The sequence below is a fragment of the Nannobrachium achirus genome (assembly GCF_963921795.1).
Source record: "Nannobrachium achirus genome assembly, chromosome: 15".
Lineage (NCBI taxonomy): Eukaryota > Metazoa > Chordata > Actinopteri > Myctophiformes > Myctophidae > Nannobrachium > Nannobrachium achirus.
The window spans coordinates 19,759,426-19,778,586 of NC_137822.1; the positions used below are offsets into that span (position 1 = coordinate 19,759,426).

Here is a 19,161-nt window from a genome sequence, read left to right on the forward strand (position 1 = left end):
TCACATATTGCTTCCTTGTCTATATCATAACATATTGTGATTATTATGTAAGGGATAATGTCTGTCTGCGCGGTCAGGACCTTTATTTCTCGATAACGACCATGCAGCCAGACATTATCCCGCTTATTACACGGCATCTCAATACAATTAATAATTTGACTCAAAACTAAAAACAAAACAAAGTATTTCCTTGCTTACAGTAGTGAAAGTGTTCCACTGTTATCCAGAAATAACAGACAGCTGATTTCAGTGATTGACCAATCAGAATCAAGCATTCAACCAAGCGTGTGTATTAATTATAATTATTTATTCTGTCTGTGCAGTACTTTGGCTAAATACAAATGTGCTTTCTAAATAACATTTGGCTTGACTGACATGTGTCTTGGTTCATCATTAGGTTTCAGTGCTTTACACCTGGCTGCCAAAAACAACCAGCAGGAGTGTGCCAAAAAGCTCATCCAGGTACCATTGTGACGGATGCTTAGAAAAGTCTCCAAAATAAATGATGCTTAAATGGTGTAACTTGAATTGCCAGAAACACATGTATATGTCACCGTTTTTAAAAAAGGGATTATAAAAGGGAGCAGATATAGACATCTCCATATGTGGGCACTAAAGGGGCACAGACATACAAGTACTCTGACAAAGCCCCGACACTATGACTCAGACATATCGGTCGGATCGGCGGTGCGACGTAGGCGTTTTAAAATGGGGCTTAAGTGGTTCGTTCATTCATAATGTATTTTTGCACCACATTTCCTAAAAGGTTTGGGAGCCCATCCTCTAGAACGTAAGAGTCTGACTTTCTTCCCTGTTCAGCCAAATGTTGGAGATCGATCTACACTGGTTAATGTATTCCGTCTGCTGACACACACACACACTATACACGTACACATACACACACTCACGCACACACACTACTTCCTGCTGTGCTCTGTGTAATAAAAAGTTTGCGTCGGCAGCTACGAGTGTGCGGCTACCGGCTATACTCTTCTTTAATTAGTGCTCTGCAGACCCAACAGACCCATTAACGTCAGCAACAGCCCAGCAACTTGTGCGTCGCTAAACATTGTGAACAACACTTATCCCCCGTCCCCCACACACACACACTCTGCAAACTACAAACTTTCACTTCTGAGCATGAATTTGACATTTAACCAGTTTTATATGTCTTTAATGTGAGCTCTGTGTCTGTTATTTCCTCCAGAATAAGTGTGCGGTCGATGCTCTGGACAGCTCAGGGAAGACCGCTCTGCACCATGCCGGTAAGGGTTTCATTAACGAGCACCTGATTGGTTTAAGTTTGTGTGTCCATCGTAAAATCCTTGTGTGAACGTACCTCAGAGAGTGTAATGTTATAGTTTCTAAAGGCCAATACGTCCTCCTTCGACGCCGAACAAACCTTCTGTTTTTGGAAAGGCTTCCCAAACTATAATTGGGAGAGTCAGGACATCTGGAGGTGCACGGCTCGTTACCTTTTAAAACAATGCAAGGAATCTTTATAGGATTTTCATCCTTAATCCTCCCTTGGAATTTCATTGACGTAGCTAGAAATGCCTCCCAATAAAGCCTCCCAGATCTCTCTGAGACACTTAACAATAGGTCATTTAGACATAATATGTGAATTGCGATTTTTGGTAGAAAACAAATGATTGTGTCACATTCCTTCCCTAGCCGGGGGAGAAAAATGTCACGTAATGTTTATTCTGTTCCAGGCCCAATTAAGGCTTACGGACACGGATGCCTTAGGAAACAAGAGAAGCAAAAACAACATAAATCCCTGAACATTAAATACTGTATAAGTGTTCTTTCCAGCCGTCACTGTAATGTTGCTACAGTATGTTCCACTGTTATTGATGTTGTCTTTTGTTTTTGCTGTCCTGTGCTGTTCGATCATTTGTGTGCTTTGACATTGCTGTGTTAGACTGCTATTTTCTCATTATCCTCAGCTGCCAGTGGGAACGTCCATATCGTCCAACTGCTTTGTGAACACAAGAGTCCCGTCAACCTGAGAGACTCGGTATGTACTTTCATGTACACTTATTTGCTACAGTCTTTTTACCTGGTGATGTGTCACTCAAAACGCTCCATCCAATGGCCCATCGAGATTCGAGAGTGCGGTCTAGCCAACAACAACTTCGGGACTCGCGAATCGCTTCCCTCCAATGGTATCCAATGGCAATTCAATTCCAGCTCGATGTCACAGGCACTACTACTCCTCCCTCTTACCAAGTAATAACTCAGGTTTATTCACATTTATACATATACTATTTGGTCATGACTAAGATATCATTGCTGTCGAACAGAAACAAATTCAAATATGGAGATAAGAATTTCCATATTTGAATGCTTTTAATTTGATCATACTCTACTGTACTGTAACACAAAGTATCAAAGTAGCAGATCTACAAGATCCCGACAGCAACAATAACCTGCTTAACCATTTAAGCCCCATATAGTTCTTGGTCATACGCCGAATAGGGAAAATATCTACAAACTCAAGCTTTTGACGTGCTATTCGCTATTTTCGAGGTTGCAAGTGCTTAACACAACACCGTGAGCTTGGATTCCTACGGCACATATTCTGACATGCCCTCTGCCCACTGGAATCCCCCTAGCAGGAGCTTTGTTTAGGGGGATTGAGGTCAGGCAAAATCATTTGCATGTTCAGATTAGTTTTTCTTAGATTTAATGTTAGTATTGTATATTGATGGAGAGGACTCTTTGCCCGCCGTCCTCACACCAAACTGATCCGTAATGTCCCTCTCAGTGGATCTGCTCTCCCACACTTTAACCACTTAAACGCTATAGTCACTACAGAGAGTGAACTGGACTTGAGTTGTCTCTGTACTTGAATCGCTTTTTTCTGGCTACACCAAATCTCTTTTCCAAAAATAACCGTGTTGTGAGCTATTTGGCTATTGTTTGGCTAACGTTCCCCACAGAATATGGATGCTGGGGTTCAAGTGGTTAAGTACGTTATGTACATTTTAAATGTTTTAAATAGAGCAGAGGGAAAGGCTATGATAACGTTTCTACAAGACTTAGAGTTGCAATCGGGACCAATCTGTATGGTAGGTAGAATATGTTAATACAATATAACTGCATCGGTTGTAGAAGGTACTCCTCTATTGAGAAATGTAGACCCAAAAGAGAAATTAGACGTTTGCCCGGGACACAATTAGTGAAGAAAAACAGGTCTACAAGCTCACAACACTTCGCTTCGCGCTGTGTTGTGAGCTTGTAGATTGGCCATTTTCACTACTTCTTAGACATTTGTTTTCTAATTTATGGAATTTCTTAGATTTTTCTTTGATTTCTTCCCAAATTGCTTTTTTGAGAATGTTTTGAATAATAATAATAAAAAAAAACGAAATGTAGGAAACAAAAAATGTTGTCTCCTACGTGGGAGACCTCGGTTCGAATCCTGTCCAGGGCATCAATCTTACGGATTGTAGCTTTAACGTGAAATCATTTCTCTAACCCAGGCATTTCCCCTGTCCGTCCCTGTATTAAGATTAATTGTGTGTGTGCGTGTGCGTGTACGTGCGCTTGTGTGCGTGCGTGTGTCTGTGTGTGTATGCGTGTTTGCGTGTGTGTCTGTGCGTGTGTGTGGTAGATGGTCACTGTACTGTGGGAACTCTGCTCTCTAGCCACAGACATGTGGTCTCCACTGGATTGACGTTCCATGCCTGTGGTCTCTACCCAGTGGTGCGTGTGTGTGTGTGTGTGTGTGTGTGCGTGTGTGTGTGTGTGTGTGTGTGTGTGTGTGTGTGTGTGCTCGCACGCATGTGTGTGTGTGAGTGTGTGTGTGTGTGTGTGTGTGTGTGTGTGTGTGTGTGTGTGTGTGAGAAAAAGTGAAAGAGAAAGAAAAATATGCCCTGTTATTTCCCTGCTCATCATGTTATGACAGAGCTGGCTCAGTTGCGAGACGCTGGTTTGTGCGCACATACACACAAACAAACTCTATGCCAGTGGTTCATTTGGCCTAGATATAAAGATGTTATGTTACTTATAATGAACATTTATTGCAGCTTGATGCTTGTATACGCCTGGGAGGAGTTGTTTGTTGTGGCACTCACACTAGTAACAAGCTACCAGTTAGTCACCCGCAACATCAGCTTTAACTCTCTTACGCCATACTGGGCTTGTCTAATGAATCTGGCTGTGTATCTACTACATACTGTATGTATAATATCTTCTTCAGGCCATGTTGGTAATTATATACACATGTTCATGAAATGTGACACAATGTAGGCTACGCCATTTCTTTTGTTAGCAAGCATATGGATGGAGACACTAATGTCCTACTGCATGTTTGCAACATCTGAATTGTGAAGGTAGTTTGCATCCTGCAAAAAATGTGAGGCATAAATTGTGCCGGCAACACCATCACTTGATAAAGAAAGTTGGATGGTGGATGATTTTAGGGATCTTATCTTGGTAGATAAAGACATTTCAATCAAACTCTGTACCCTGACAGTTACAGTAGTAGTATGAATTTCCTGGCCATCTCACATCAATGTTCATTCAATCAGTCATAACACTGTAGATCTCAGGCAGGCAGACTATTGCCATTTTAAATTTTTGGCCACTTTCATACTGGAGTCCCTATTTTGGGCATGTCATTATAGGCAAACTGTTTTTTTTTTTTTTTTTTTTTTTTTTTACAGAGGATCTACAAACATGTTGCGATGTGATGAGATTGACATTTGAATAGGGTTTTAGTGGTTAAATTGACACAAATGAGTGTTCCTGTGATTGGTTCCATAGACTTAACTTTTTATTTGCCGTCACAAAGTGTGTGTGTGTGTGTGTGTGTGTGTGTGTGTGTGTGTGTGTGTGTGTGTGTGTGTAATGGCATGTGGGTGTGAACACATGTTAGCGCGCATTCATGTGCAAGCTTCATACTTGGATGTACAATTGCAAGTCCTGTAGAGTATAGTGGTGGTTAGTTGACATGTAGACAGTGAACCACAGAGCCATCTGGAACACATTGCTGTGTTTCTGACTGTGTGCTGTGGACTGGAGGAGAATGAGAGCGCAGGAGGAGAGAAAGCCATGCCAGCCTGTCGGCCCCAGGCATACGTCATGCCTGCAATGTTTATCCGTGTATCTGACTTAAATAAACACACAGCAAAATGGAGGAACAAAGGAGAGCCTTTTGTTAAATGTCGTTTTGTGTTTTGTTCAACTTTGTTTGTTTACGTGAAGCAGCAGCATACTGTGAAAGCTTCCCTATATGTTGAGTCAAACACATTCATATTTCTCACAATTCAAAATGTTCCCAGGAAAGGTTCAACACGGTATACTAGACAGGGACGTGCAGAGAATGTTAGAGAGGCAGGGGCTGGAATCTCTAAAAGTCCTTTTGGTAGAAATATCGAAAATAGCAGACCTTGCGTTGTGAGCTCGGAGGTCGGCTATTTTCGGTGCGTGACATCACACTGAACACTGGCATAATCAAGTCAATACTGGACGATGTGGCGTAACAGCATGGAGAGGGCAATTCCTTCAACATAAGATGCTGCGTTCAAGTTCAGGAGAGTTTGGACAAGGCAATTCTCTTGAATGGTATGGCATTGGAAAGGGGGCATTTACATTTCTTTCACCATAGTAAAAACTGCATTCATGGTCTGGAGAGGGCACTTTTTACAGGCGGATAAAAGGGCAGGGGCTCTCAAGCCCCCTTTGATGTCTATGTGTGCACGTTCCTGATAGGCAGAGTTGAATAATACCCTGAACTGGGGTCACCGTGATCCCAGACCCATGCAACCTGGAGACATTTACAGCACCACGCTTATACAGTTACATTTCTGATTCACTGCCTTGAGCAAATATAATAATACACTTCCAAAATGTGGAATAATTTCCACAATTTTCTTTTACAGTGGTTTGGCTGCTTACCGATGTTAATGAAACATTTCTATAAAAAAGTGGCATTTTAAGAGATCGACATGATTTCGCTTTCTGCCCTGATATTGAAAAAAATCGCCTCAACTGAACATTTTCATTCCAGAAACTAGGATCGAATAACAATAATGCTATCCCTTTACATGTTGTATGTTTTACACATCAACATGGGCGCCCTGTCTGCATCCATGCACAGTACACAGAAACAGACAGACAGACCGACGGACAGACAGACAGACAGACAGATGGAGATGCACGCACCCACACAAACAGACGCGCGTGCGTGCGCGCAAACACACACACACGGAGCTAGACAGAGACAGACAGAGACAGGCGGACAGCGACAGAGAGAGAAGAGAAGAGAAGGGAGAGAGAACGAAAACAATGATTTGTGTCTGTTAGACTCCAGAGAAAAACTAGGTAGCAGACGTCTACAGAAGAGCAGAGAGAACAGAGGGAGGGAGCGCTGCTAAAGTCTTTAACAGAGCTCCAGGGAAAAGCCACAGCATAGTTCTGTGCTACGTGGTTGTGGCAGCAGCCATGTAATATAAAACACAAAGCTATGCTGACATGTTTTACTGTGCCTTCTACATCAGTGGCTCTCAGGCTTTTAGAATTCGAGGGCCTCCATAACTCTGAGAGCGTACACAGTCTCAGGGTTACAGACCTGTAAAGGGTCTTGAGGACCCCCCTCAAGGTGGGTCCTTGGGCCCCACAGTCTACGATGCATGATTGTCGTTGTTTTAACCACTAGTCATAGGAGGATGTCACGCAAAGATTGCTGCTCTACAGCGCGTTGCGAGCTGATATTTCTCACCTATAATGACAACACACTCACATGTACAAGCACACGCACATGCGCACACACAGACACACACATACTGTACACGCACACACACACTCACGAACATGCGTGCGAGCACACACACACAAACACACACACACACACACACACACACACACACATACTGTACTGTACACGCACACACACACACTCATCATGCACATGCGTGCGAGCACACACACACACACACACACACACACACACACACACACACACACATAGGCTTTGCGTTTCTGTTTTGCTAGTTGTACTGTTTATTAGCTCTCTCGCTTTATATAAAAAGTATTCATCCATTGATTAAAATGCGTAGAAGCCCTAACCCTAACCCAAAATTGTTGAAATTGAAGAACAGACTTCTCTTCTCTTCTCTTCTCTTCTCTTCTCTTCTCTTCTCTTCTCTTCTCTTCTCTTCTCTTCTTTCTATACCAATCCTTCACCAAACAAACTATATCCCATGTAACAAATGTTGCTGATGAATCAGACATGTGCTTCTATTCTCACACCTGACTGAGAGCTTTCTCACCACACAGACATAATCCTTAAGCACCTCCTCATCATAGCATCATGTTCTCATGCAGACTGCTTCCCGGTGAATGCTCCCCTATTTGGCCAGAATAAAGGTCATTACACACCGCGACCGCGACGAATAAACAATAATGTGAATATTTCGCATCAAGCTATTCATTTGGTGATGCGTCATTCACAAGCCTTGATGCTTTTTGTTTGCGCTGACAAGTCAACCTTGTTTCAAAATAACAGTGGCTTCTTCTTCTTTCGTGTATCATCGTCCTTGATGACTGGTTGGCGACATTTTATTTCACAAGATTTCTTGTTACTTAGGGGAGGCCATGGGGCTAGCTGTCGTCTTCTCCCCCTTGCTGTCGTCAGCCTAGGCAGGGTTTGAACCACTCACCTTCTGCATGAAGGGCATATGCACTAACCACAAAACCAACATCACACCACAGTGGCCTTACTGCCAGGAAATATAAATGCACGAAATAAACGCTCCCAGTGACCTTAAAGGAGTAGTCCCCCCCCCATGCCCCCCCCCCCCCCGTTTTTTCCCCTATTGATTATACACGCCATGGAGACTTGAGTTCAATAATATTTTTTTGTATTTGTCGCATTCCAAAAATGTATCCAGAATCAAAGAGGGTACATTTATTGTAATCAAATTATTGTCTTAGGAATGCGACAAAAAACAAATATTGAAAATATTATTGAACTCAGGTCCTCCATGGCGTGAGTAATCAATAGGGGAAAAAAGCCATTTTGGGGGTGAACTACTCCTTTAAGGAGGCTTGGGTTCTTGTGGTTAATGCATGGCCAATGGACCCAACCAACTAAAAGTGATTTGGATTGGTAGACTAGTATCTGTCTTGTGTGTTTCTCATAGGAGGGGTACAGTCCTTTGCTGTTGTCGGCGAAAAACGCTCATGCTGAAGTATGTAGCATTCTGCTGGACTGGGGAGCTGACGTCAACACATCCGATAACAATGGCAGGTAACGTTGAGGACATAGCCAAGACACACATACAGACACCCATGCACACACATTCACACATGCACACTGTGCTGAATGTGCACCAATGGTGCAAAGTAACTAAGTAAGCACATTTACTCAAGTACTGTACTTACCGGTAGGTACAGTGAGGCATTTTTCTTTTTACTTTACTAATTTCCAATTTTCAATACTTTTACTTCTACTCCACTACATCTCGGAGGCAAATATTGTACTACAATTATTTGAAAACTTTAGTTACTAGTTATGTTGTAGATTTTGATTATTAATACAAAACATACATTAACCACTTCAACCCTACAGTACATACATTTTGGCCATTTGAAAATAGACGATCTGCAAGCTCACAATGTGTCACAACGCTACACATTGTGAGCTTCTAGGTCTGCTATTCTCAAAATGCAATTCATACATTTGAAAACTTGTGAAATGGGACATTCTGCATAACCAACACGTTTACTTAGTACTTCTAAGTTGTAGTAGTCTCACTAGTCTACATCAGTGGTTCTCAACCTGTGGTTCGCCCCCAAATTGTTTTTGGGGGGTCCCCAGATTATGTGCAACATTGTTTTCTCACTCAACGGTAAACAAACCAACATATAGTTTAAGTGTATAGAGGTTATATGCACATTTCTAAAGTGACAATTGAAGGCCTTTTTATCGTGAAAATAGCTGATCTAGTTGCGAGGCGTGGTGAGCATATAGATCAGCTATTTTCACAATAGAACCGTGTTAAACAAAATGTAATGCCTCAACTCTTGGTGCTCGTCAGGGTGGGGCGGCCCCCAGTTAAACTATGATTATCTTTGGGGTCGCGGCCTGAAAATGTTGAGAACCGCTGTACTAGTCTACATTGTAAATCCTTCTTCCCCCACTGCTTCCAGGACGTGCGTGATGCTGGCCACAGAGTGTGGCAGTGTGTCTGTCATTGAGGTGCTGTTCCACAGAGGAGCAGACTTGTGGGCGGTGGATGCAGAGGGACACAATGTCCTCCATTACACCAAGCTGTCACCCAGCACTGAAGTCAAAACTCTGCTCACCTCTGCCCTAAACAAACAACAACAGCAACACACAGGTGATATGTTTATGCAAAACGCACCCGCACGCACGCACGCGCGCGCACACACACACACACACACACACACACACACATACACACACACACACACACACACGCTCGCGCGCACACTGTATACTTTACAGAGTGAGACTGGTTTGGTTTCAAATGTTTTTTATTCGAGCAAATTACATTAAGTTAGTGATAAATGCAACAATGCATGCTCTTTTTTTGTCTTTCCACACAAAATCAAAAGTTATACATTTACAAAAACACACAATGAACAGTTAACATAAATAAATAATACATATACATACAAACAATAGAAAACATAGTCATGATCCTAAGTAGTATGTCTGAAAGTCCCATCCCATTCCCACCCGTCCCTACTCCACCGATACCACCGACCCGACTGAGGATCTAGGATGCCTTTCTCACTGTTTCTAATTCAGTCCAATGTATTGGGCTCCCCTCTGTGGTGGCAGCTGGTACTACATTGACAGCACTGCATACAAAGTTTTACCAAAGATGTTTAATATAACAAGATATGGCATCCTGGTTGGACATGGTACACAAAGCCTACAAATAGCCTGCTAAGTGGGCGCTGGTGTCTGACGGCAAATCTCGCTAACGTCCTGTTTACTGGTGCTAGATCCCGCGATAGGGTGTTGCTGGGTCAGAGAAAGGTTGATAATAAAGTTGATTTTCTCCTAATTTGTCTCTGAAAAAAGCCATTTTAGTATGAAAATGTTGGGAATATTGTGTTATGTGTTATGATCGGGTCCAATATTTAGTTGAGTGACCATGGAGCAGGGGTCTTCAACGTTTTCAGGCCAAGGACCCCTTATTTGAGAGATGAAGCAGGGACCCCTGCAACCTTGTAATAGATTCCATATCTCACAAGCTCACAACGCCTTGCAGCGCGAGGCGGTGTGAGCTTGTAGATCTGCTATTTTTGGCTAAAGTTCTCAGAATCTGGTTAAGAATCTGTCTAAAAAGAAGATTTTTTGGACGAAATCTGTAGGAGTACTGTCTAAAAATATGTTTTGCACGAATCAGCCTCCTGGTGGCGCTTTAACAGGCCCATATGAAACATTGGGGGCAGAGGTTCTGCTCTGGCACCCAGAGAGCGTGCGTGCACAGTTTGGCTGCCATCTTGCCAACGGTGCCAGAGATTAGCTGTTCACAGATGGAAGGACGGACAGATGGACGGACAGTGTGCAAAACGTAGTCTCGTTATGCCTTTCGGCCTGGCGGAGACAATCGTGACTAGTAATTGAAGCCGAGGCCGAATTGGGCCGAATCGCATGGATGAGCCCTGACAGCACATGGTTGGTGCTACAGACTCCAAATTTCGCACGCAGATAGCTCAGACCTTTGCCTACGTTCTTAGCTAGGCCTCGACCCGACCCGATATGCGGTTTTCCGGAACCAACGCTAAAGGTTCGGAATCTCCATATGCGGAGTCCTGACTACTAATTGAAGTCAATGGACGCCGAATCCGAATGGCCCGAATCGCATGGATGAGCCCTGACAGCACATGGTTGGTGCTACAGACTCCAAATTTCGCACACAGACAGCTCAGACCTTTGCCTACGTTCTTAGCTAGGCCTGGACCCGACCCGATACACAGTTTTTCGGATCCGGCACGAAAGGTTTGGAATCTCCGTATGCGGAGATGACTGACATCGGGCTGTTCCGGAGCAAGCGCTGACTCATTGTGACATCACTTTATAAAAGGCTCTGACATCACATACGCTAGATGACTCAACTAAAAATCTCTCTGAGTGTGGCATAAACTAAAGTCTTTCTTCCTCTCACTTCGAGGTGAGCAAAGTTCAGGGTGCTCTTCAGAGCGGTTGGGTTCAGGGGAATTAGCGGGCTGTGCCTTTAAGAGAACCAGGTGAATAATGTGGATAAGCCCGGGCAGTTCCCTCTCACGCTAAACTAATTGAAGCCGAGGCCGAATTGGACCAAATCGCATGGATGAGCCCTGACAGCACATGGTTGGTTCTACAGACTCCAAATTTCACACGCAGATAGCTCAGACCTTTGCCTACGTTCTTAGCCAGGCCTCGACCCGACCCGATCTGCGGTTTTCCTGAACCAACACGAAAGGTTCGGAATCTCCATATGCGGAGTCCTGACTACTAAATTGAAGCCAATGGACGCCAAATCCGAATTGGCCCGAATCGCATGGATGAGCCCTGACAGCACATGGTTGGTGCTACAGACTCCAAATTTCGCACACAGACAGCTCAGACCTTTGCCTACGTTCTTAGCTAGGCCTGGACCCGACCCGATACACAGTTTTTCGGATCCGGCACGAAAGGTTTGGAATCTCCGTATGCGGAGATGACTGACATCGGGCTGTTCCGGAGCAAGCGCTGACTCATTGTGACATCACTTTATAAAAGGCTCTGACATCACATACGCTAGATGACTCAACAAAAAATCTCTCTGAGTGTGGCATAAACTAAAGTCTTTCTTTCTCACTTCGAGGTGAGCAAAGTTCAGTGTGCTCTTCAGAGCGGTTGGGTTCAGGGGAATTAGCGGGCTGTGCCTTTAAGAGAACCAGGTGAATAATGTGGATAAGCCCGGGCAGTTCCCTCTCACGCTAAACTTAAATAATAAAGGGGAATAAGGAGCCCAGGGGCTAGGGAACTCCGGGGCGCTCTGTAAGTAAAGTAAGGGGTGAGTTACGAAGGCTCTCACTTGCTCTCACGTCATACGGGCAGTTGACAGGTTGCGTATGGTTACGTATTGAATGTTGAAACCCATATATGGAGACACCTGACACATCTCATTAAGTCTTCGGAATCTCCTTATGCGGAGCTGATTGTTGACATCAGGCTGTTCCGGAGGAAATCGGCGCAAGCGCTGACTCATTGTGACATCACTTCATAAAAGGCTCTGACATCACATACACCACATGAGTCAATGGGCATAAATTGACACAGGCAAACAGATGGTCAAAACGGGTCCTATGACAACAGGTATAATGGGGTTTGCATTAAAGGGGGAACCGGCACTGTCTGCAACACAGTCTGAGGCACAGACAGATACAGAGATCTCCATAATGGGCATAAAGGGACATAGACAAACAGATACAGAGATCTCCATATGGGCATAAAATGGATGCAGACAGACAGATACAGATATCTCCATATATGAGTATAAATGGACACAGGCAAACAGATGGTCAATACGGGTCCTACAGATAACTCCATATATGGGCATAAATGGACACAGGCAAACAGATGGTCAAAACGGGTCCTACAGAGATCTCCATATATGGGCATAAAATGGACGTAGACAGACAGATATCTCCATATATGGGCATAAATGGACACACGCAAACAGATGGTCAAAATGGATCCTATGACAACAGGTATAATGGGGTTTGCATTAAAGGGCGGGGCATTCATTCCCTATTTACATTGTTCCCGAGTTGGCCAGGGCGCCGACTAGACGCTTGGCCGCCCATCTCCATATATGGGCATAAAATGGACGTGGACAGACAGATATCTCCATATATGGGCATAAATGGACACACGCAAACAGATGATCAAAACAGATCCTATGACAACAGGTATTACCCAGGGGGCAAACCAGCCTTTTTTTAGGAAACCTGCATTTGCCCCGACATACAAAGTTGTCCACCAGAAATATTATCTATGACCCAGTAGGATCACAACCTATATGGACAACCCGGTCAATTTGTACAACAAAGTCCAATATGGCCGCCTTTAGTTTTAATGGGGCGTGAATAGGGCAAAATTTTAAACTGAGGGATATTTCCACGAAACTTCACAGGTTGATCAATGGTATACATATGAACATTTTTTGTATTGCAAGTTTCCATGAAATCCAATATGGCCGTCACAATATGGCCGCCATAATGTAAGGACCCAGAAAATAGGTTTTGCCTCTAACTTCTGAACCAGATGAGCTAGAAACGCAAACTTGGTGTCTATTTCATGGTGTCTGACCATGGGAGACTCAATGGAATAGCTAATTTTATTATTGGGTGTGTCTGGACCTTTATTGTGCATATTTGCAAGATGGTGGACTACCAAAATAGAGCTTTAACATATCTACCATGATTGTTGACTGCTTTTGCAAATACAAGCAATATGAATCCATTTGCTAAGATTTATGGCACAGAAGGGACTTATACCTGTATTATTCTTGAGTTTGCATGTTGTCAAAATGGCTGTAAACAAGATATTATATTTCCTGTCCGATTCTACTGTATGTAGTTGTAGCAATGACTTCAGATAAAATCAAAACAATGTATCTTAGAAATTATTTTGTAATTAAAAAAAAAAGAAAAAAAGAGAGAGATTATCTCAATGAAATTAATGCAACTGCCTTTTTGGGTCTTTCACACATAGACATGCACATGCTTTCCAACAACTTCAGCTTCAGAGAAATTATAATGAACACATGATTAAAACAGGCTGCATTATAATGCAAATAATTGCTAGTCACTATCACTGTCATGTGTACCTATCCTGCTGCATCTTGTCTCCAGTCCTTGGCAACGACACCCCAAGTAGCATGCAATTCCTTTCTTCGCACATGAACAGTTTTTCTGGCAGCCTTTGATACAGCTACATGATATTGCCTTGTCCATTGATATAGGCCAGGCTGGCTCTGTAGATGTACAGGGGACTGCCTTCCCATCACTGAGAGACCATCCATATTCAGTGAAGCAAGGGATGTCTGGCTTCGCGATGTGTGCAGTTTTATCTATTATGGCTGCAAGAGCAGCTCTTTTCAGGTGCAGGCCAAAGGCATTTTCTGTAGGTGGCAGCAGCTTCAACAGGGTTGATCGGTTATTTAGGAACTTGTACACTCTCAGCTTTGCCAGGTCAAAGTCCTCCGAATGGTCAGCTTTTGATGCATATACAGCTATTGTGAGGTCTCTAGCCTGATTCTTGACATCCTCTGAGGAATTTTCACCAAACTCCTGAAGTGCAGGGAGATCTAGACCCATGCTGGTCTTGTTCTCACCCACAGCTCTGGAAGGTCTAGGAGGTGGGTGGCAGCATGATACACTTAAGTCTGCTCTTGGTACAACCCATCTTTACCTGAGTGGAGGATTTAAAGAAGAGACAAGGAGTGTGGTGATCAAGGAGGGGTGTGTTGTTGATGTCCCTGCACTAGAGTCAACACAACAGGAGGCCGACACAAGGGTAATTCTACTCACCATCTACAGTGTCCAGGCTCACAAAGTTGACAGAGTTATCATCCATGCTAATGACACAAACATCATCATCATGTGCCTATATCATGCTGCCACCCACCTCCTAGACCTTCCAGAGCTGTGGGTGAGAACAGAGCAGGATGCATATCTTCCTATCCATCACATGGTCTCAGCCCTTGGACTCGCACAGTGTCGTGCCCTGCCCTTTATTTGCAGCCTGAGTGGCAGAGATACCACCAGCTATCCCTTTTTCACTGGAAAGAAGGCATGGTTCAAGACCAGCATGGGTCTAGATCTCCCTGCACTTCAGGAGTTTGGTGAAAATTCATCTTATTCCCTCTCAGAGGATGTCAAGAATCAGGCTAGAGACCTCACAATAGCTGTATATGCATCAAAAGCTGACCATTCGGAGGACTTTGACCTGGCAAAGCTGAGAGTGTACAAGTCCCTAAATAACCGATCAACCCTGTTGAAGCTGCTGCCACCTACAGAAAATGCCTTTGGCCTGCACCTGAAAAGAGCTGCTCTTGCAGCCATAATAGATAAAACTGCACACATCGCGAAGCCAGACATCCCTTGCTTCACTGAATATGGATGGTCTCTCAGTGATGGGAAGGCAGTCCCCTGTCCATCTACAGAGCCAGCCTGGCCTATATCAATGGACAAGGCAATATCATGTAGCTGTATCAAAGGCTGCCAGAAAAACTGTTCATGTGCGAAGAAGGGAATTGCATGCTACTTGGGGTGTCGTTGCCAAGGACTGGAGACAAGATGCAGCAGGATAGGTACACATGACAGTGATAGTGACTAGCAATTATTTGCATTATAATGCAGCCTGTTTTAATCATGTGTTCATTATAATTTCCCTGAAGCTGAAGTTGTTGGAAAGCATGTGCATGTCTATGTGTGAAAGACCCAAACAGGCAGTTGCATTCATTTCATTGAGATAATCTCTCTCTTTTTTTCTTTTTTTTTAAATAAAAAAATAATTTCTAAGATACATTGTTTTGGTCTCTGATTTTATCTGAAGTCATTGCTACAACTACATACAGTAGAATCGGACAGGAAATATAATATCTCGTTTACAGCCATTTTGACAACATGCAAACTCAAGAATAATACAGGTATAAGTCCCTTCTGTGCCATAAATCTTAGCAAATGGATTCATATTGCTTGTATTTGCAAAAGCAGTCGACAATCATGGTAGAAATTATGTTAAAGCTCTATTTTGGGAGTCCACCATCTTGCAAATATGCACAATAAAGGTCCAGACACACCCAATAATAAAATTAGCTATTCCATTGAGTCTCCCATGGTCAGACACCATGAAATAGACACCAAGTTTGCGTTTCTAGCTCATCTGGTACAGAAGTTAGAGGCAACCTATTTCTGGGTCCTTACATTATGGCGGCCATATTGTGACGGCCATATTGGATTTCATGGAAACTTGCAATACAAAAAATGTTCATATGTATACCATTGATCAACCTGTGAAGTTTCGTGGAAATATCCCTCAGTTTAAAATGTTGCCCTATTCACCCCCCATTAAAACTAAAGGCGGCCATATTGGACTTTGTTGTACAAATTGACCGGGTTGTCCATATAGGTTGTGATCCTACTGGGTCATAGATAATATTTCTGGTGGACAACTTTGTATGTCGGGGCAAATGCAGCACACCTTCCTTTGCCCCCTGGGTATATAATGGGGTTTGCATTAAAGGGCGGGGCATTCGTTCCCTATTTACACTAGACGCTCGGCCGCCCATCTCCATATATGGGCATAAAATGGACGCAGACAGACAGATATCTCCATATATGGGCATAAATGGACACACGCAAACAGATTGTCAAAACAGATCCTATGACAACAGGTATAATGGGGTTTGCATTAAAGGGCGGGGCATTCATTCCCTATTTACATTGTTCCCGAGTTGGCCAGCGGGCGGCCGAGCTTCTAGTACTTATAATTGAAGTACATGACTGCTGATGTGTTGTATCATTATGACAGATGACTTGCGACAAACCACATACTGTACACACGCACACACGCGCACACACACACACACACACACACACACAGGTTTGAGGAGCTAGGATTTCTAATTCAGTCCAATGTATTGGGCTCCCCTGTGTGGTGGAAGCTGGTACTACATTGACTATTTAGACATGACCAGTACACTTATAAAGAATTCTTTATTCATTCATTTATTTAAAATGTTAAGCCATTTTTAAGGATGAGATGCTCTGTGTGTTTTTTCTAACCCATTTAAAAACCTATCCCTCTCAATATGGGACAGCATCTGTGTGACATCTGTGTGAAGTTATAGCGATATATAAAGCAACAGTTTTTTATTTTTTTATGTTTTGAATAAGATTGTGAAGTCAGAAAATTTCAGAAAACTAAAAAATATTTAGAAGGCATTTTTAGAATCGACCTCCTCAGGTCTAAAGGTCTTTGCACACTGCTACGTTTTTTTCGGACGAATTTCGGAGCACACAGTAAATAAAAAAATCAACCTCACATAATGTCAATCACGTTTGCACACTGCCGTCCGTTTCGTATTTATTTTTGGTCCAGGGTTCAGGGTTCCCACGGTCATGAAATTCCTGGAAATATTTTGAAATTAGAAAAATATTTTTCCAGTACTGGAAAAGTTTTGGAATTTATCAAGGGTCCTGGAAGGTCCTGGAAAAAAAATTTCGGCCGAATATCGGAGCGAATTTCGGAGCACACAGTAAATAAAAAAATCAACCTCACATAATGTCAATCACGTTTGCACACTGCCGTCCGTTTCGTATTTATTTTCGGTCCAGGGTTCAGGGTTCCCACGGTCATGAAATTCCTGGAAATATTTTGAAATTAGAAAAATATTTTTCCAGTACTGGAAAAGTTTTGGAATTTATCAAGGGTCCTGGAAGGTCCTGGAAAAATATATATGCATTGTCTTTGGTTATTGATTTGGTTAATACCTCTGAAATGACATATTAAACATGGGCCAAATTGTCAAATATTAGAGGCAGAAATTGTGAAAATAGCCGATCTACATGCTCACGACGCCTCGCAACGCGAGGCGTTGTGAGCATGTAGATCTGCTATTTTCACAATAGAACCGTGTTATACAAAATTCCTCAACTCTTAGTGCTCGTCAGGGTGCCGGGTCCCCAGTTAAAACATGATTATTTTGGGGGTCACGTCCTGAAAAGGTTGAGAACCACTGGCATACACTACCTGTCTTTGGGCATTGTGCATAGGAGTATTAAGCGACCTGTTATTGAGCTGAATTATTGTTATATAGTCCTGGAAATTGGGTTAAATATTCTGGAAATGTTTTGGAAATTAATTGGTAAAAATGTGTGGGAACCCTGAGGGTTAATTTTTTTCCAATTTTCGCAGCTGTCACCACTGGGTGCCTTGCTCTCTCACTCTCTCCTCGGCCAGAAAAAGGTTTTTGTGGATATCAGATTTCCAAAACGCCACGAAAGAAACGCAGCAGTGTGCAACCAGCTTAAATGGTCTAATAATCCAATTCAAATGTTACAATAAGAGGAAAATGGCTCTGTGCAGTGTAATGAAATAATGCATCAACTGTTTTCCTGATGACCTTCTTGTCTCTGTCAGCAGAAACAAAGTCTCCCAGAAGCCCTCAGGTAAGAAACCTACTTCCTTCTCTGTATGTTAGTCCAGGGCTCTTCAACAGGGGGTCCTCATGGCTTCCAAAGCAGTAGGCATAGGTTTGTTAATGCTGATGATCAAAATAGGGATGCCAGGTTGAGAGTTGTTAACTCTCAAATACCGGGAACGCGCCTGAGTCGCGTTAGATTTTAACCACTTTAACCATTATTTTATGCTTTAACTTTAGAAAAATAGCAGATATACAAGCTCACAGCGAGCTTGTAGATCTGCTATTTTTGAAAAATCGTGAAAATGAGTGCAAGTCTTTGAATATCTTTGACCCGATCTTTGACCCGACTTCTAAATCCTTCCTCTAAATCATGCTGTTCTCAAACCTTTTCATGTCAAGGACCCCCAAAATTACAGGTATTTGGCCGCGGACCCCCATCTCAAAATATGTTGTTCCAGGGACCACCCAGAAGTAAATATTTAGTTACAAATGTTTGCTTTTAAGTAGATATATTCAAAGACTTGCAAAAAAAAAAATCGTGATTTTTCAAAAATAGCAGATCTACAAGCTCGCAGCGCGGCAGCTTGTAAATCTGCTATTTTTCAATAGTTAAAGCAGTCAATAATCCTAGGCCTAAATGGGTGTACCGCATGGGTACAGTATCAATCATTAACCTGAATGAATAATTGTAAATGTGAAACTACTAAAAATGATTAATTATGACTTGAATGATGATTCATTATGACTTGAATGGTGATTAAATATGACTTGAAGTACATGTTTAGCTGCATCATATGGCCAAGAAGCATATGATTAGCATTTCCCATGTCTATATCTCTTCATTTGATAACAAAATAAATGAAAAATGCTTGCAGTTGCTTTTAGGAGAATAAAAAATAGATCTTTGCACTCATTTTGAGTGACTATTCTTCACTTTCACTAACCTGCACTAAAACCCACCTGTCTTTATTTCTTCCCCTCTTCCCGGTGT

At 42.7% G+C, this 19,161-nt stretch overlaps 1 protein-coding gene across 2 annotated transcripts in view; it reads left to right on the forward strand.

The window, feature by feature from the left end:
- Positions 1 to 19,161, forward strand: part of rai14 (retinoic acid induced 14) — a 69,501-nt gene that overhangs the window by 38,332 nt on the left and 12,008 nt on the right. For both annotated transcript variants that reach the window (XM_080742957.1, XM_080742958.1), the window contains exons 5-10: positions 398 to 462; positions 1,208 to 1,265; positions 1,950 to 2,020; positions 8,154 to 8,260; positions 9,163 to 9,353; positions 18,170 to 18,195. In XM_080742957.1, the coding sequence (XP_080599083.1) occupies positions 398 to 462; positions 1,208 to 1,265; positions 1,950 to 2,020; positions 8,154 to 8,260; positions 9,163 to 9,353; positions 18,170 to 18,195 (518 nt within the window). The remainder of the gene's footprint in view (positions 1 to 397; positions 463 to 1,207; positions 1,266 to 1,949; positions 2,021 to 8,153; positions 8,261 to 9,162; positions 9,354 to 18,169; positions 18,196 to 19,161) is intronic.